This window comes from Vitis vinifera, chromosome 2, assembly GCF_030704535.1.
Source record: "Vitis vinifera cultivar Pinot Noir 40024 chromosome 2, ASM3070453v1".
In the NCBI taxonomy this organism is placed as follows: Eukaryota; Viridiplantae; Streptophyta; class Magnoliopsida; order Vitales; family Vitaceae; genus Vitis; species Vitis vinifera.
Window position 1 is genome coordinate 4,002,084 of NC_081806.1, and position 20,602 is coordinate 4,022,685.

Sequence of the window (20,602 nt, forward strand, 5' to 3'; positions counted from 1 at the left end):
TGTACGACTGAATGACCAAAAGTTCACGAAACACCCAACTGTGGGAGGACATGATGACTTTAGGAGTCCTCCCCCTCTTGCTTTTTCATTGTTAGGCCATTTTACCTCGGGATTGAACGCCCAGTCTCTTATAACACAGGCTCACTCAGCGAGACAGAGATAGAGAGAGATACGAGTCAAGAGTCTAAAAAGCTAAAAACCGAGCCACACATGTGAATTTATTTGGAGTAAATTGCACAACGAGGAGGCCATGGTTTCGGAACCCAAGAACGTAGCTCTGTTCATTACATTTCTGGGTACACCGCAGTTGGGGGTACATGGGCCATTTACTACGCAAGACAGATTTCAGATGTGTACTCTGTGTGCAGAATTGAGAATCTATCATCCACCCTGAGCTGTTTGGGAAAGATTAAAATAAAACAAAATTCCCCAAATCAGTAACACCGTCGCCATCACCATCTGGTTCGAAACCAAATAAATGCGACCCCATAACCAATTCCTGTTAATTTCTCTTTATTTCCCTAGAATCGGTACACCACAACCCTCTATTTAACCTAACTTACAGTGACAACGCACATCTTTTAACACTTGCTACCTCTCAACAAGAATTAAGGCTCAACTGCTTTGGATGCAGACAGAGTTGGAGCCCTATGAAATTAATACATTACTTCGCTTAAAGATGAAGGGGACAACAACCGATCAGATACTCTCTCATTGATACCCTGTGGTCAAATTGTTATGCCATATCAACATCACACATGTAATTACCCAATAAATTTTCAGTTCAATTGTGGGGGCATAGTCATAGAAAGAATCATCCCTATTTCCTTTTGATTATCACTTGGGAGGATGGTGTTGTATGGATAGGGGCAAGTGGGGAGGGACAACATGGGCTAGGTGGTCCTCCACTGTACCCTACCAAGGCCTCAAATAAGTAAAACCGTATTTCCCACCACCCAACCCTACACGGTAAATGAACGAGGGGGCTTGATTACATCTACCTATAATTCCCGAAAAAGTACAAAAGCCAATTATACGAGGAAAAAAAAGGAAGAAAAGAAAAAGGGCATAGGATTGCAGGGCCTATCCAATGTGGGACTATATATTTTTCTTTATTTACAAACAAGATCAGAAATCACATGAGGTTAAAAAGAAAAAAGAAAAAAAACCCAAGGGTTAAATTGTTGTCTAGGGATGCAATGGAGAGGCAAGACATTCACACCATTTACAGTACAAATTTCCAACTCCTTGGCATGCGGACGTCACATCACAATACACTTTTCTTTTGAAGATTTTGCATCATGCCTTGCAGATGAGGAGTTTCTGCCACTGGTTCTTGGCGCCTGCAAAATATCATCAATTTAGTAACCAAGCACAACATTCACATTCAGATTGATTGCTGAAGAGAATTGATGAAAATTGCAGCACTAGCACTGCATTAATAATATTTGTGGCAATTTGGCTGCACCGTGAAACATGCACAAGCAAGAGACTTTGTTGATGTAATTTAACTTTATTGCTCCGTGCTTGAAAGGACGATTTCCAATTTACTATGACAAAGAGATGCCCCAATAACCCAACCCAACAAACCCCCACTTATTTTGAAACAGCTACATGGATGACCTTTCTGGCACTTGAAAACAACTCAGACACCTACACTCCGGTCTTGAGGATCTATTTCTTTATAAATTCTTCAGACAAAAATCAATCATATATAAATTTATAACTTGGTTTATTTGAAGCAGAAGCAATTCTTTTTTTGGTGTGGGGTAACCATCAATCATATATAAATTCATAACCAAAAATCTCAACTGAGGATCAGAAAAGAAACACTAAATGTTGAATAAGCGGACAAGTGTCCCAAGTCATTTAGACCTTGGGTTTTTATGCAAAATATGTTTTAGAAGGTAAATTTCATATTAATACTCTAAATCCTAACCTATTTGACATTCATATGTGCATTGGTTTCAACTCTCAGTAAAATCAAATTACAGTCCGCTAATACCAATTATCCAAATTGCCTATCCTGAGACATGAAACATCTCATTTCTATAGTTAAATTTAGAAATCAAGAAAATTGATCATTACCATACCTATTTCTCTATAACGCAGAAGCAAAAACAAATAATGAATGACAACTCAAGTAAAATTGAGAAAGGATGCAAATACGAAAATTTCATATTACAACAAGAATCCAACAATGCAGATGCAGCAGAATATTGTGTGAAACAAATGAAATGATTTCATTTTTCATGAGGTGTCCAAAAATAAAATTAGCTTTTTCTGCATACTTTATTTTTTCATCTACATGTATTTTTTTTCTTTTGGGGGGGGGGGGGGGGGGGGAGCGAGCAGGAGGGGAGAGAGAGAGAACTCTGATACAATAATGACCATCCTAGTGCATTCCCAGCCATCAAGCCAAGTGCTTCACTTAGGTGTTCCAAAACAGTGCTTGTTCTAGCTTATCCATGGCTAAGTCCTATTTATTATTATAAGAGTATTAGTGTTTGAATACATTTTTCATATCAAAGAGAAAGGATATGCAACAATATCATTTTGTCAATTAAAGACAACAATTTATTAGAACATAGAAGAAAGAGGTTCAGTGAGTTGCAACTTGGATAAGTTAAGTGGGCCCAAAAGCTAACTCAAGACCAGTCCAACCTCAGCTTAAGTCAGATTTTCAACCTGAAGTCGGTTTGTTTGGATTTGGGGCAGGTTCTTTGGGTTGCTTGGATTGGAGAAATAATTCATTCTTTGTTTAGATTTACATTATTGATTACTCCATTAATTGCATAATCCGTTAAGTACTACACAAAGAACCAAATTTTTTACAAAATCATGCTTTTTTATAAAACATAAATTAAAGTAAGCCACAGAACAACATAAAAACTTCCAACAAATATACAGTTAATATCATCACAATTTCAAAGAAACTGGTAGAAAAAAGAAACAAGGTTTCCTATTATATCTGTAACTGGAAAGGTCTGCATAGAGCTGAAAGGTATGGTTCTCAATTCTTTACTTAAGTGGTCAAGCTGGTATGTTAGCTATCATTTGTTGCCCTTCTTGGACATTGTAGACAGTACGGGGTTTGGTTAGATTAGCACTGTTATAGGTTTTTTTTAGATCAGCAATATTATAGGTTTTACTATTATAATGTTTATTATTATCATTACTATTAATAATAATAACAATAATAATAATCATTACTTGTGAGATTGGTTCATGCCTAGCTTCATATTTTAGTTTATCAGCTTTGTTTTTTTAGATCAAGTATTTAATGAGATATAAATAAAGATAATATCAACCTATCTCTAGTAAAAGTGTTAATTATCATACCTAAATCATCACGATTTCTTTTTTTTTTTATTTGCATTCACAAAGAAACATTAATGTATGGCACCTAAAATATAGTCATATAACATAAAAAATGTATAAATGATTATTATGCATATGGTAAATTGGGTTGAGGTCTGGCTGGCAAAGCCTCAACCTAAGTCAACCCAACCTTAGATCAGGTTGAGATTTCTCAATCTGAGAATGCTCATGCTGCAGCCCTTGTAAACCAACTAGCTCGAGCTCAGGTAAGAGCAGTACTTCTAGTGGTGTTCAGGATTTTCTCTTTATGAAGAATCTCACCAAGGTACAGGCAGTCTCTTCAGCAAACAGGTTGGAAGCAGTAGGTATATAGGCAGAGTCTAGGGAGTATTCTTGATAAGCAATGAACCAAAGTAATCAAAGTTTTCAGAACCAAAGAAAAAGGTAACATTCTCCACATATCAGCTGAGAAAAAGGGTAACCACTACAAACAAGATCAACCAAATTCTATTTCAACCAGACCGGATGAGTTGTCTTATTAGTGTCTTAAGGCCTAGAACAAATGCTAGAAATTATGTTTGTTTTCCTTACCTCCTTTAATGCTGTACAATAAAAAGAAATTATGGTGCCTACAATGAGAAATCTGTTTCATAATGGACCCCGATTAAGCAGAGAGCATTAATCAAAATAACATTTATAATGATCTAAATGAACATGTTAAATCTAACATTTCCTATAAATTAACAAATTTCAAATATTATATTTGAGACATTAGCTCAAATGTACAGGTTCATTCAGGTTGGCCTGACAAACCAATGTTACCCAAACAACTAGCAGAAAGCACTTAACAAATAGTCTCGAGTAAAAAAACTCAGACACCAAAAATCCAGGCATGGCACTACATTAAGTCAAGTGAGAAAAGTGGAAATTATTCAAAGGTCTCAAGAGTGAGAGAATGTGTCTCTGTGCATGTCTACAGAGGAAGGGAAGCATTGGTAGTTAAGCAAAATTTTTAGTGTCTACCTGAGGACCAGTGATCAGCCTTGAATTTCCACTACTAGATGGTTGCTGCATATTCTGACGTTGTGGCTGTTGCTCAAACTCCTGCTGTTGCAGAGCTATTGCCAGTTGCAGATCAGAACTGCCATAATGATATACAGTACAATTATGAATTACAGCTCAACAGGCAAATTTCCAAGCAAGAAATAGAATCTCTCTCTAAAAGAAAATTGGATAATACGATATCTGACAACTTTTCTTAAGGGAAGTTCCATAAAGCACAAGAAATTGAATTGCAATATATTAGGATAACTTGTGATCTAGGAACTTCAGACATATTCCCCCCCATCAAACTTCCATATATGCTAAAACCAAGATTAAAAACTTTGTTGTGAGTACAAATTCATTGCCACAGAAGAAAGAAATACAAACAGTGCAAAGAGATTGATGAAAGCATAAAGTAAAGCAACTCACGTGGTCTAGAAGTTAAAAGTACCACAAGAATGCAATCAAACCATTCAAATAAAGTGTAGTTATCACTAAAGGTCTTCTATCAAACTAAAGATTGAGAGATCAATATATGCACAGGGTTAGAATAATTACTTCAAATCCGAGGCCCCTTGTGCCGAATTATCAATGCTAGCCAAATAGTCCTGAGGCATAAGAATGTTAATTAGTTTTGTGGTAGCCATTAATGACAGATTCAAATATTGTAGATAAAAAAGAAATACATACTGCAGTACTGGCCATAGCATTTTGTTCATCCCAAGTGCCGCTGCTGTGACTTTCCACCTTGAACTCCTTAAAGTTACTGGTCATAAACACACTGTCCCCATTAACCTGAAAAGCATGGAGAATCAAAATTGGAATATCAAATCCTAAATGTGGCACCCCTAGATAAAACAACATATCAATCTACTTGAATTAGGAAATTAAAGAAAATGCCCATTAGCATGGTTAGGGGTCTGTATAAAATTTTGACAGAAGCGTTGCATGACAAATTGAAGAAAGTAGCGCTGGAGGCTTAGAATGCCTTTAAGGAAGGCAGAAAAATTTGGGGTGCAGCTTTCATGGCCAATGAAGCAATAGCTTCCAAATTGATGAGTCCAAGAAGATGGATGGTTTGTAAGTTGACTTTGAAAAAGCCCATGATTATGCAAACTGAAATCTCCTTTCCAATATTGGAGCAATGAGTTGTTTTTTGAATATTCCCAAGTGGTACTACTTTACTGATGTATAGGTCTACTTAAAGTTTGCTTAACAGTGTTTTTGAAGAAAAATCACACATTTGGAAAAAATTAGAACATGCTTTTAAAAAGTTGAAAAACGCTTGTATTGCTTCTTGGAGAAACACTTGATAGGTGATTCTTCCAAAAACACTTTTAGAGAAAACACTTCCACTAAAAACACTTACAAGAGAAACATTGTCAAACACACTCTCAGTAGTTTAAAGGCTTTAAACATATATATATATATATATATATATATTTTAATCAAAAACCAAAGATGTATTAATTGTTAATAAAAGGTATGGGAAGGATGAGAAATCATCCCCACAATCATAAAACCCTTAACAAAAAGGTCTAAACTCCTCCACTATACAAGGATACCCATAGAACATGGTTTTAGTCCCATATAAGAAAAACAAAATTTACATCTCCTCAAACCAGGACAAGGCTCCCCTCATGCTTTAAACATACGTTTTGATGAGTTCGTTGAATTTAAGGGAGGATTCCTCATCCTTCTTTTGTATATATTTAATACATTTTTTGTTTTTGATAAAATTTTGAAAGGTTCTAAAATTTTGAAAATAAAATCCTTTGTGAGATACTGTTTGATTAGTATTTCAATACTATGTGGAAGCAACAAAGGAAAAAAGGTGAAAAGATCAATGTTTCAAACAACAAAAATGCTTTAGGGGGGGTCCAATGCCCCCTAACACCATCACCACCTCAGCATGTCAGCAACATAAATGAATATGCTTTCTTCATAATACTGTTTTTTCACCCAAAAAAATATGCAAGAAAAAAAAATTATTTGATTGCTTCCTTTTCTTTTCAAAATGTACTTTCAGAAAGCCCACCAAGAGATGACAATTTAGCTATTTCTTAACTAAAAAATTTGGGCATTTTCTATTAACAATTAGCGAAATGCAGATTGTTAAAAGAGAAACTTAAGTTTTCTTTCAACTAGGACTGGATTAGTGACCCAAACCAAAGATTCAAGAAACTAATGATTCACATGCCACCAGCTAAAAAATATTAACGAGTGAATGATCTTACCTCATTTAGTTTTTCCCATACCAAATCAGGCTGATTTATGTAACCTTGGTCTGTAGCCAGAAGATACAGGTCACCATCTAGCTGCAGATTAGATGAGATTGAGTAATTATCCTTCAAAAGATATTTAAAAGTATAGGATCTAAAGTCTTGGAGTTGTTTTATTTAATTTTTCAACTGCTGCTGGAGTAGTTGGCAGCTGATCAGCCACTGATTAGACCATAGGAAAAGAAAAAAAATTCTAGCCTGGACTTGACCTTAAACATGGTGCTGAAGTGATTATTACGGAAAAAAACACAAAGCTCGCGTTCTTTCAAGTTATCTCGTAAGCAAAAGAGGCTGCAAAAAAAAAAATATAAATATATGAAGAACAATAACATAAGAATCTCCTATACCCAGCATAGAAGAACACATAGATGATAGGATCAGAACTGCTAAAGCAAGAAATCAACACACCCATAAACGGTCAATTGATTAGCATTGTTCTTCAAAAAGTTCCTGACCAGTTCCCCTGTAGTGAATAAAATGAAGGTTCATAGTTTTAATAAACTTTAAGAACATCTACATCAATTTATCCAATAAGGAACACCACTTACCTTGTAGTGGAGTGAGTTCATCCTTGAAACCTATATTACAAGAATCCACAGAGTCTTTGTCGGCTTGTTCCGCTAGAACCACCTCACCTTCATACATGGGCTCTCGGTCTTCATAAATTGTTGTATTTGAATCCAATATGCACTCCTCTCCTTCATATATGGGTTCACCATCATCAACACTTGGCGTAAAATCTGCTGACACAACTACATTCAGTCTTCTACCACCAGACAAATCTGTGTTAGTAGTAGATAAACCAGAAGCTTCTGTTGTGCCACAAGCACTTTGATTATCAGTTTGCTCATGAACATTGGCTGTAGAAGTGAATTGTTTCTGAATTTTTTCATCCCCTCCTAAAATAACCACACTGCTCTCATCTGCAGATATAGGATCTCTCCTGGTAGAAGGGGAAGGTGCATTTTCATTCTGGACCAAGTTTTCACCATTAGTCTTATCAACCACATCATCACTTGGAAAATGCATTCTAGATTCTTCAGAAGCTGGCTGATTGATGTGACTTCCCCCATCAGTATTTGACAATGAACAAACCCCTTCTGCAGGAGTAGTTTGGGAAGATGGCAGATTATTCTCATCCCTGCTTAAGGCATTGTAGTCATCTGATATGGCTGCTTCTTGTTGATGAAAATTTTGGTCTGTACCACCAGTGTGCACCTCTAGTGTCTCCACAAGTGGCACAGGCATACACTTATTGGGGTATGAACTTGCACCTGAACTGACAGATATCTCTCCATTAGTATTAACTACAACAGAATCTGAATGGATAGAAATCCCTCCAATAGCATTAACTATAAGAGAATCATCCACTGTAGTTGACAATTCAGCCTCAGACAGTTTCAAAATTCTCGACAGCTCCGCTTCTTCTTGAAGGTCTCCTTTTCTTACTGTCTGGTTATCAGAGATAGAATGTGGAGAATCCTCAAAAGATCTAGCTCTTGAAAGGGATGGAGAAGGAACTCCTAAAGTGGCAGTTGTAGCAGCAGCAAAATCGATACAGTCTTCTTCAGGAGTACTCTTAGGCTCACCCTCCATATTTCTTGAATCCAGGGCAACAAGCTCCCCCACGAGAGCATTATAGGACTTTGACCCAATTGCATTAGCAGTTTCAGAATCCTGGTACACATGCACAAGAAGAATCAATCATCAATCCGAATGTCATATAGAAACACTAGTATATGCTTGAAACCTAGTCAAGATATTTTGCATCAACCACATTCTAAGCAGCAAAGTGGCCCCAGGCAAGAAAACAGTCATTCTGCTGGTAGCATCTGATCTTCTTCTTCTTCTTCTTCTTCTTTTTAATAACCGAGAAACTTTTCATGGCTGAGCCCTTCGGACTCTCCATGGGGGCCCAAACCTTGGGGTGCTGACCTTGCCAACCATAACCAAAACTAGTAATCCATGGCATTCAGCCATTTTCCTTTTTTTATAGGTAAATGAAAATGGTATTAAAGCACCAAAAAGGGGCGCACCAAAGTACACACAGTGTATAAATCTAAATTATTCAACCAATGGTAGGCATCAAACCTAGGACTATGCGCCTCTACCACACATCTCAGCATTTGCCCTAACCAATTGGACACCCTGATAAGCAGCATCTGATATATTTTTTTTTCCAACATCCAACTAGCATGCTTCAAAAAATGAGACATCTAAGATTTTAAAGAAAAAGAATTATCATGATTGCAAGGTGTACATGTAGATAAAACTGAAGTATAATTTATTTTGATAGGTAAGTAAAGATTGTATTATCAACGAAAGAAAAAGTGTGAAGGCATACACAATGTATACAAAGAAAAAGCCAAAAGGCAGGAAAAAAAAAAAAAAAGAACAGTGCAAAGGCACAAAAACCAGCAACCACACCTTACATCAAGCCTAGCCTAACCAAACCACAAAGTCTAACAAGGACAAGAAACAATCCTCAATAGCCACTCTGACCTAATCTCAGAAGAGATACGAGAAGGAATGTTTAATTGCCTAGTCCATAATTTCACAATTTTCAAATGCTCTCTTATTTCTCTACCTCCAAATGGTCCAAAACACACACAACGAAGTAGCCTTCTAAGTCTTTTTCCTCTTCTTTCTTGTTTCTCTCACTCCAAATGGCCTAAACATCTAGGGCAAAAATCTTACCCAATGTTACTTCCCAAGCAAAGAAGCTAATTCTTGATGACACCTAGGAATTTTATACTGCACCATAAGGAAACCGCTCCACCCTCCTATTTGATAAGGAGAAATAGGAGGACCTAACTAAAGAGTTGTTAGTCTTCGTAAACTACACCAAGCTATCTTTAGTATTCATACTAATGGAATGCTCATGCAACCTCCTAAAAAGTACGTCTACCTCCTACAATTCCCAATCATGCAATTGTCTTATAAACCTAGGGCTCCAACTACCACTGTGTCATACATCAGCTATCCAATCAATTTTTAAAGAGGCTATAGATTAGAGCTTTGGGAAAGTCTCCCTTAAAGAAGTGTCCCCACACCACCTATCTTTCCAAAACTCCAACCTGTTCTTGAAACTCACCTTAAAACTTGTTCTACCCTTGAAAGCCTCCAACCACCCTTGATCCTCCACACCCCCTCTTCATAACCCTCTCTCACCTCTTTAGAACACCAACTCCCTTCTTCTTGCCCATACTTCCCTACAATTACTTGTTCCCAAAAGAGCCTCATTAAAGATGGATAAATTTCTTACGCCTAACCCTTTTTTTTTGCTTGTCCATGTAAACTATAGAGCAATTCACCAGATGTTGTTTAAGTTCCAAAGGTCCCCCTCCCTAAAGAAAATATCTTTGAATCTTTTCCAATTTAATAACTACCCTCTTTGGGAAAAGACAAAAAGAGACATTAAGTAAATCAACAAGTTGGACAAAGTGCTTTTTATCATAATTTGCCTTCTTCCTTTTGACAAGTACAGTCTATTCCACAACCTTCTTTGGAATTTTCCCTCCACCCCATCCCAAATCCTAGAGGACCTAAAATTGTCTCCCAAAGGAAGGGCTAAATAGGTGGTTGGGAGAATGACCACTATGCATCCTAAAACCCTAGATAATGCTCATCTTCTTTGAATAGAGTGTAATGGAAACTACAACATACACTAAAAATGAAGTAATAATAAGCCATAAGCAAAATGCCCATCTAGAGAGCAATGAAGTGTAGGCACTTAAATGGCACCATCTTACCCAAAAAACTGAATCTTGAAAAAATCATCACAGAAAGAATTTGGGGCAAAAATTGTTAGAAGTTTGATGTAGGTATGTACAATCCTCAGTATGAAATAAATTGATCATGGGGACACTAAAGCAAAAGAAACCCTAATATTCCCAGCTCCATATGAGCCAATGAAACTTTTCATAAATTATTGAAGCTCTATCAGAATCATGGTTTTGTACTCTTAGTGTAGCTTGTTCTCCTTTTTAGGTAAGATGCTTCATTTCGACTTTGTTTGGTTCAAATGTGTGTGTTTGTGTGTACGTGTATGTCATTAAAGCCTGACTCAGCGGTAAAGGGCATTGTCCCGTCACCATTGGACTTTGGCACAGGTTGTTCAATCTAGTAGGTGTGATTTGGGTTCCTCCAAGGAGCATTGAGGATATGTTGGTTATTTCCTTTAAAGGCTTGGGGAACTCAGTAAGAGACAAGATTCTTTGGCAAATTGCTTGCCTTACTTTGATTTGGATGGTGTGGCAAGAAAGGAATAATAGAATCTTTGAGGATAAAGAGAGAACGGAAGAGGTGGTCTGGGATTTGATTCGGTTTTACTCTTCTCTATGGGCTTCTTGTACTGAAGCTTTTAGAGGAGTTCCTCTAAGCATTCTACAAATCAATTGGATTGGGGTTTGCGTTTCAAGAGTTTGAAGTTTGTTGGGTTTTCTTTTGTTTTTAGTTTTCTATTGTTGGGTGTTTTCCTTGGTTCTTGTGTAGGAAGGACCTCTCATCCTTCCCTTGGTTTTTTTCTCTTTCTTTTGTCTCTTTTTTCTCTTCTGTATTTGTTCTTTTATTAATATAATCTTTTTCGTTTCTGATCAAAAAAAAAAAAGGGTTGGGAGGGTTTGTGGGAGGCTCCAACTTCAAGCCTAACAGTTCATAGAATGGCTAGTATAAAAGATTCATGTAATAATAACCATCATTTTTCTGTTGTTGTGCTCATATCATCACTCAATTTGAAACAAAAAATAATAATAAAGAAAAGAAATTTATAATAGATGTTTAACACTCATGTTTAAATGCTTTGATAACAAACATTAGTACTAAAAGTTTTAAAATATATGAACAGAAAATTCATTCACATGCATCATGCAGTGCATGATAAAAACAAGACAATTTATTCTCAACTTAATCAGACAGAGATGACCAAATCCCATCTACCCCTTCAGTTGACCAATGTGTGACACCAACAAACCATAGCCAAGAAGCCTATTTTCTCCTCCATCTACTTCTGTAATTTCTTTCCTATAAATCAAGGTCAAGGCCTCATATTTCAAATTGTAGCACCTACTTGTTCATCACCTTTACCATTTTCTCACTTTGATCTCTCAACCCCAAGGCCCATCACCAATTGGTGATTCATGCATTGGAACTTCTAATTGTACAAGTACAACTCAGGCTATCCTCATCCACCTTCCACTCCAACCCCACCCACTACCCTACAATCTTGGATCCACTCTTAACATCCTCAACATGCAACTATGGCATCTTCTTAGTCTTACCAGCTGAGTTGATAGATTGAACATCTCTTTCATTTCCAGCCAACATTAGCAACAGAGAAGTCCTTGGTGGGTTTCTGGCAGAACATCCCTATCCAGATGGTTGTCAAGACCACGTGATGGAGGATTACAGCAGTGCTTTTAATTGCTTTGTGTATAATTTTGTTTAAATGTAAATGGAGAGAAATATTGGAGAAAATGTAGGTAATTTTAGCTTGCATCTTGGATGTTCTATTTTATTCGGAATTCAAGCTTACAAGTAGAGGATGCTAAACACATAAAACCACCTCTCTTTTTCTTTCTACATATTTTTTCATTTTTCAATTCACTATTTCAAAAGGCGGTTACCACAGAAAAACATATTCCATCCAATCAGTGCCTTACTCTTTTGGTGTTTTGGCAATTTTATGATGAGTTTTTTATTAAATTCTCAGGATTGTGAGATATCTTATCAGAAAACATCTCTTCTTTCTCAACATATATTAAGTTTCATTTTAAGAATTCTGCTGGGTTGCTTGGCAATTACAGATAAAGAATGTAGTAATATTTGTTTGCTAAAAATTAGGATCTATAGAAATTCTGTTGATAGATTTAGTTATATATTACAGAAAGGCCACCATCTGCTGATCACAAAGTGGGTGGTTGCCCATAATATTTTATAAGTGACAATGTCTTTGTCATCATAGTTTCCCTTCCAGCACCTACGCCTGGTACAAAAGACCTTATGGGGGTTTCCAAAAAAGCCACTAAATATTACATAGTATCAAGTGATACAAACTTGTATTAAGCTTTTCACAAAGTTCTTTGTTAAGAATGTAACTTTTAGCTTTAGTCCCCTTTGCCTACCTCCCAAGCATCACACAGGCTTCATATTAATACGTTGAATATATAGGGAGATAAACTTGTAATAGGTGATAGACACGATAAATGGATATCCTTCCAATATGTTCAAGCCAATCAAGTACAAGAAATGAAATAATGGTAAAAGACAATCTTTAAAGGACACTGAATTAGGAAAAGAAAAAAGAAACTCTAATGTTTCAAAATAAGAAAACTTCTTTAAAAGAATGAGATAATAAGCTCCTGAGAGCACACCTGGGGATCAACTATCCAACCATGATACAGTGGAATGTCCAGAAGGTCAAAGATTGCACATTCTCGAGTGAACTCGAAGTCACCAATTCTGCAAACCCCACTTATCTTTTTGGTCAAGATGATCATGACGATAGCAAAATAATAATAATAAACAATTGAAAAAAAGAAAAAGCAGAAGTTTCAACCTTCTAAATTTTATATTCACATCAATTCCAGTTGCAAGACATGGGAGCAGATCAATTGCATCAGAAATGTTCTGCTGTTGATTTTCAACATACCCTGCATCTTTATTCTGCATCCAAATAAAAAGAGGTTTTCAACTAACATATACAATTAGCGACAAATTTAGATGACAAGACAAAGCAGATCTTACATTGATATTACTGTTTGAATCGATTAACCGTTCCGCCACCAGAGAAAGCAATTTCTGTTGTGAGACTTCAGCAATGTCTGGACTCAAGTTCAAGTTGTTTTTTAACAGAAGAACATTACCTATTGCAAACTCAATCATTCATCAGCAAAACAGCATTGATTCTAATTCCCAGAAAACAAAAAGAGGACACATAATAGGTTAAATCTTTAGACAGTGTTGACAAGGTGAAAGTTTATGCATAATGTATATATATACATACATGTTGTGGAGTGAGCATTTCTAGATGCACAGCATGCGATTCCAATAAGAACAGAAAAACAAGAAGTTTATAAAGATTTCCTACCTTTTGTTTCTGAGAAAAACTAGGTATAAAGATTAAACAAAAGAATTTTTTTATTTATTCTTATGTTCTCTGTTGTTTTGGTTTCCTAAAATTGAAAATCCAACCAAGCCAAATACTGGCATGAGACTAAGCTGAATGGAGGTTCTAGTTATCCAGGTTCCCAAATAATCAAGTACCTAAAAATCAAAATTATAATTTCTTGCATTTCCTCGCATTCTTGAGATGATTCATAACGAGTAAGCACGGATAGACGATACAGAGGAAAAAGTAAAAGATTCAGAAACCCTAGAAATGAAATAAAATTTTCCTTGTCCGTTAGGCAAGTGAGAAAATAGACGAAAAAGAAGCCAAAACAAAAACCTCGTACACCTATCTTCTCCTCGTCTTCTAATTTCCAAAGAAGTTGGAAAACTCAACTCAACTAGGCCAAGAAACCTTATCGGGCACAGTCGTGCACAGATTCTCATCTCCCAAACAACTCACAATCAAAAGCGCACACAGGCCATATCTCCCTCACTTCCCCGCATTTCCTCATTAACCATCCCCAAAATTGAGAAAGTAAGCAATGAAAAAACAAGAATTGCACAAACAGAAATAGAAATCAGAAACCCTAGAAATGCAAGACAGAGAAGGGCGATTACAGATAGCGAGAAGAGGGCAAGGGCCATTTTCGTTCTGAAGAATGATGGGCGTGGTGCGCCCGAGAAACTGGACCACCTTGGTCTTATGCAGGCATTCATCGGCTGGTTCCTCTCTTCTCTGCGGCTGCTGTTGCTCTTCGGATGCCATTGATGAGGACTGGAAAGATAGAGATTTGTAGAGAGAGAAGGTCCAGAGTTCGTAGATGATGAGAAATTTTCCACCCTTTCTCTTTTTTCCCTTTTTTTTTTCTCTTTTATGACGAAACGACCCGATTTATATAAAGCACACCGACGGCACCACCGAAGCCCCTCCCTCTCCCCTTCATTTTTTTAAAATAAAAAATAAACATTTTTGAAATGTTTTTTACTTAATTTAATTTCGGAATATTAATTCTCATGCTTCAAAAACATACAATCACTTTAATATTGTTTTTTAAGACCAGGTTATCTACAATTTAGCAAGGGTACAAAATTTTCTATTCTTGGTAATAATTTGAATTTTATATCTGAAATATTTGATAAAAGATGCAACCCCTCTCTCGTATTTGGATAATGATAAATAAATTTTTTTTTTAATTTTTTTTTAAAATTGAAATAAAGCAACACGATGGGTATAGTTTGGGTTATAAAAGCTCCCCACCTGTTTCAAAACGTTTTTCGAAAATAATTTTAGCACGTTTCAAAACATTTTCTAAAACAATTTTAAAAAAGAAGTTTTGAGATCAGTATTGAAGAATGTTTTTTAAAAACAAAATTAAAAATTATACTTAAATGCTCAAATATGAAAAACTGTTTTTTTATTTATTCTCTACAAATGAATCATATATTTTAGATTTTTCCCAAGTCTAAAAAGGTTTGAGTAAAGGTAAATTAGTTTTTTTTTATAAAATTTTATTGAATTAATTTTTTGAAAGTTAAAATATCTTAATCAATTTTTTAAAAGTTAAAATTTTATTTTTTAAAAATATTAATTTTTCTTTGGGCTCTAACACCTATATATGTTATATCTAAATGTATTTGGAACAATTATGTTTTTTACCTAGTTAAACTTAAAAATTAAGTTTTGATCCATATAAATTCCTCATTTAAACACAAGACCTAGATGAATTGTGAAAATTTAGAAAAATGATATAGATTTTTTATCTTTCAAAAAATGATATTTATTGACTATAAAAAAAATAATGTAGAAAATCATTAATTTAATTTTTATTTATTTTGTTAAACTCAATAAAATTTAATTTAATTTAGGATTTGAAAAAAAATACATCATTTTCTAAAAAAATATATATTATTATTATTATTTAAAAATAAAACATCTTGGAATATATATATATTTAAAATTGTGTATATAAAAATAACTAAAAATAATACACTTTCAAAATGATTATTAAAAAAAATTAAGATAAAAAAATTAGTCAAACATTATGGTATTGAGGGGTATATTGGTCTCTTCACATTTTATATCATTTTCATCAATTTTATATCTTTTATGAGTCAAATTTTAATTTTTGAACCTAACAAAGTCCAAAACACATTTCTCCCAATGTATTTTGATATGACATAATTTATATACTTTCAAAATATAAAATACAAAATTTCATAAATTTTCTCAATCCATGTATCATTAAGAACTCGATTAAAGACACTTGATTACAATCTTTGAAAAAAAAAGTAATTATTACGTTTTTTAAAATTCAATATTTTTTCATATTACTCTCTCTCTCTAATAAACTTTAATCTAATAATATTAATTAATTAATCCATCCATTCAGGTGACATTAAGTTGTTTAGGTGAATCATCTATGGAGCATTGCGCAGTTGGGTAAGTGCTAATTTTGTTGCATTTTTTATAGGCCACTAAATTACAAAGACTTCTCACTTTTTTTTCCTTTTATATTATACTTTTTTTTTCTATATATTTAATTTTTTAATTATGCCACCATTTTAATTGAACCGACCATATCAACAACGTTCGATCAACTTTTAGACATTGACTTTTGATCCGTATCAGGGGCACAATATTTCAACCATTTTCGGGCCTCAGTGTCCTCTCAGTTTAAAACGAATATGACTGATGATGAAGTTATCATTGCTCTCAACAGTCTTGGTGGGTGTGTGAGTTGGCGAGCTTCAGGAGTGGGTAGAAGTAGAACCGTAGAAGATGCCAAGGATGATATTATTTAATGCCCAACAAAAAATTTTGTTTCATTTACTATGACTAAAAAAAAATTCTTATTTTTGTTTTTAAACTACTATGAAATGTGGGATTTGTAGATTAAATTTTAATTTACTATTTTTTATTCATCCTTCTTAATTTGTATACTTGTATTTTAAGAGTTAAGAGAGTTGTATATATATATATATAACCATTTCATGTTTTCAAAAATTTCAAATTTTGAAATACTAAACTTTTTTAGGGGTTGTTATTCGCAACATCTATTTTATTAAACGTAACACTTTTTTGTTATATTTTTTTTTCACATATACGATTTTTAATAAATAACTTTCTCTAATCTCCTCTCAATATATTAAACCTAAATTATAATTGATTAAGACTGCGAATCACATACGAAATATAATGAATTACAAAATTCAATCATCTGATGACAATTTTCAGGTAAGATTTATAATTTTTTTTATAAAGAAATATATATATTTATTAAAAAAAAACCGTCCACCTAGTCGGGGCTCTGATGACGTGGGTGGGGCTCTGGCGTCGTGGGAGGTGGCGGCAGTTAGGATTTGGAGCAGGAATGGAAGTCGGCGACCACGGGCAGCAATGGTTGGGCTAAATTTTTTACTTATAATAATTATAAAAGTCACATTTTTTTATTGTTTATAATAGTTACTAAATTACTTTTTGTTTATAATGGTTAGAAAATTCTTAATGACATAAATTTTTGCTTATAATAAATATAAAATTCTAATTATTTTATTTGTTTATAATATTTACTAAATTACTAATTTTTTGTAAGAAAACATTATAGTAGCCACATAAATTATTAATTTTAACAAGATCTGTTTTTGCCAATTTTCACCAATTTTACTAATTTCAATGTTTAATTTTTTTTTTTTGCAAATTTTAACTAATGCAATATTTCTGTTTGGGTTACAAAAAAAATCATATTGAACACAATAAAAAAAAAAAACATTTTTTAAAAAACCATTCGAATTAAATAATGTTTATTTTTAAATTTTAATAATAATTTTTATTTAAAAATCTTGAGTTATGAATTTCATGTTAAAACATTAAATATCATAAAATCATTTTATATAATATACTTTTGGTGAAAAAATCATTTTATAATTTATTATTTAAAGAAATTATTTTGTTTTAAAATATAAGAAGAATATGAAAAAAATTGAGTGTGAAAAAATAAAAGAAATGAGAAAAAAAAAAAAACAAAGTTTAGGTGGGGTGGGGGTTAGGTGGGTAGAGATAAAAAGGAAGATAAAAATAAAAGAAAAAAAATTCTAAAATGTGAGGTGGGGTTGGGAAATAAAAAATAAAAAAAATGGTAATTGGGACGTGAGATTGGGGATGAGAGAGAGAGGGGGGAAGGAATAAGGGAGGGTAGTTTAGGAATGTAAAATGCTATATTAATAAAAATGGTATTATGAATAACAATTGAGTTTTTTTAATATCTTAATTATTTAAAATATTTTTTAATTATTATTATTATTTATTTCAAATATATATATATATATATATATAAAGTTTTTTATTTATAGGATCACAAGAGACGTTTGGATGTCTCTTGATTATCCAAATTTTTTAGTTTTAATCGATTAACAGCTACTATTTTATGGGCTGGGCTGGGCTGGTTCCGTCATTTGTGGAAGACCAATTATGGTAGTTTCTCCTATGACTGTTTGGGCCAATGGGGCCCAAAAATAGGCCCATTACACATGCTCATTTTCTCCCCTCTTTCAAACTTCCCCTTTGGATCCCAACCATGGTGCAAATAAGGTCAATTTGATCGGGTTTAAAATTTGAAGAAAAGCTCACTGAACCAACAAAGTCGGTCTATGTCTGCCAAAGAATCGAATTAACCTCGATTTTTTATTTTTTATTTTTTGTTGAAAAATCGAACCAACCCAAACATTTTAAGGCCAGCTTGGTTTGATTTTACTGAATCAGTTTTGGCCCAACATCAAAACTTATTTTGGGCCTCAGACTCAATTGAATTTTAAAGTGTAATTATTTGTATTTTGAGCCCAATGGCAATTAATTTGGCTTTATATAATACCATAGCATACAATAATATACTATAATAAGCTCAAAGCCCAACGTCCAAACTTATTAATTCGGTTTTATATTATAACATAACCTACTATAACAAGCCCAAAACCTATTTTTATTTTAAGTACAAAGCCCATAAGACTTCGTTATACATTCATAGTAAAACAATGAGTATATTAAACATAATAAGATTTAAGTTACCATCAAAACTATAACAAATTATTCACTATAATTATCTTGGAATGATCCAAGAACAAGAGAAATAACTAAATAAACTATCAAACATATGATTATGGTTTTTGGTCTTTTGAATTTTCATTAGGGACGAATCCAATGCATGTCTAGGGGTATTTTGGTTTCTTCAATTTTTATCCGGGGTGGATCCAATGCATGTTTTTTTAAAAAAAAAAATAATATATATATATATATATATATATATATATATAAGGGGATTTGAATAGATTATCGTTATTACTAAACTACACACATTTTGTTTAATTTTTGCTCCTCTTAAATTAATAGCTAGATTATTTTCTGGATATGCTACTAATTTCCATATTCTCTTATGTTATGTTTTTCACTTAAACTTTTCACAAGTTTCATAATCCATGATCCATAATCCATAATCCATATAAACAACAAATCAACATTGTTTAATTTGAACTTTTGATGTCTTTGATTAAATTTAAATTATTGAATAAAAATGTTGAGAATTAAGTCTTAGTACGAAGAAATGAGATATAAATATAAAGAATGATATTAGATATAAAAAAAAAGTTTAACTACAAAAAATAAGATTATTATCGAAAATAGAGAAATAGAGCTTATGTGACCACATGGTCACTCTTTACTTGTCACTTTTGTAATGATTTTTTTAAAATATGGTATTGAAAAGCCACTTTTTTGATATGACAAGAGAGTAAAAGCACATTTTGGATTTATAGATAAATTGGTAACTATATCATATTTTAAAAAAAAGCTAAGCATTAATCATATGCCATGTAACATGTGGAATAAAAGCTTTATTTTTGTGTTGACTTTGATTTTATTTATTTATTATTATAAATGCAATTATAATAGTAAAATGAAATTATTTAGATTATTAGTGATAGAAAATTTCATTTAACTTTTTACCATGAGGTGATAATACTATTTGAGTTTTACTAACGTTAGTGTAATCTCCTTCACAAAGCAATTTTGGGTTGGTTGAAACCTTAGGCCTAAGATGTCGGCAACGGCCGCGGCCATGGTTGGAAACAAAAGAAAAAACGTGAATGTTTTGGACCGTTACACGAGTGAAAAAAAGTCAACAAAGGAAACTAATTTAAGAAAATTGGGAACAGATGAGGGCATAAAAATTAAGGTATGATGAGTGAAAGGAGAAAGAGAAAAAAAAACCCCGACAGTCGGAGTGAGGAGCGTGTGCATGCGGGTCCACGAAAGACAAAGAGCTGGTGGTGGGTGTTGGGTGCCTCTCAGCAAACAGGATGACATCTCGTATACGTCTTGGCAAAAAAGGAAGACCACTCTGCTACCACTACTCACTGTCGCTCTCCATCACATGGCCTCTCCTTCTTCTTCCTCTATTCTCAGCTCTATCTTTGAGCCACTGGGATGACAAATGGGGTAGTCTTTTTTTTTTTTCATTTATAAAATATATTTATTTTTAATGTAATTAACTTTTTTTTAAATTTTAAAAATTAAACGTGAGACAAGTTGCCCTGTTTAATTTTTTTTTTTTTAGTATAATCGGGCTGGAAATGGGTTTATACAGATGGGATAATGTCGGAATGCGGGTTACCTGTCCCGAACCCATTCTGTAGCCATCAATCTTATCCGGTTATCCCACACAAAACTGGGCCAATGCAGCTTTCACCCGTGCAAAATAATGGTCCATCAAGTGGGCATGGTCCCCTTCACTCCCTGTGTTAAACACCATCTTCTTGGTATACTTATTAAAATCCATTACAGCACAACGAGGAAA

At 33.7% G+C, this 20,602-nt stretch overlaps 1 protein-coding gene across 3 annotated transcripts; it reads right to left on the reverse strand.

Moving 5' to 3' along the window:
• Positions 1-1,049: 1,049 nt before the first annotated feature.
• LOC100263264 (uncharacterized) lies at positions 1,050-14,676 on the reverse strand. Of its 3 annotated transcripts, none has more exons than XM_002275701.4 (12): positions 14,376-14,676; positions 13,392-13,510; positions 13,204-13,310; positions 13,019-13,106; positions 7,196-8,324; positions 7,056-7,110; positions 6,857-6,938; positions 6,603-6,683; positions 5,056-5,160; positions 4,924-4,973; positions 4,345-4,462; positions 1,050-1,343 (listed from the first exon to the last, which is right to left on the reverse strand). In XM_002275701.4, exons 1-12 carry the CDS (start codon positions 14,521-14,523, stop codon positions 1,263-1,265), a joined length of 2,163 nt encoding a protein of 720 aa, XP_002275737.1. In that variant the 5' UTR covers positions 14,524-14,676; the 3' UTR covers positions 1,050-1,262. The 3 variants fall into 3 exon arrangements, with proteins under 3 accessions (XP_002275737.1, XP_019072924.1, XP_019072925.1); XM_019217379.2 differs by having other exon boundaries at positions 13,392-13,468; positions 14,376-14,640; XM_019217380.2 differs by having other exon boundaries at positions 13,392-13,552; positions 14,376-14,488.
• Positions 14,677-20,602: the final 5,926 nt, after the last annotated feature.

Coding starts and splice junctions, on each gene's coding strand:
- LOC100263264 (XM_002275701.4), bottom strand. CDS start 14,523: ATGGCATCCGAAGAGCAACAGCAGCCGCAGAGAAGAGAGGAACCAGCC. Junction 7,111..7,195: donor TGAACTCACTCCACTACAAG/GTAAGTGGTGTT, acceptor TATTCACTACAG/GGGAACTGGTCAGGAACTTT. Junction 4,463..4,923: donor CAAGGGGCCTCGGATTTGAA/GTAATTATTCTA, acceptor TCATTATGGCAG/TTCTGATCTGCAACTGGCAA.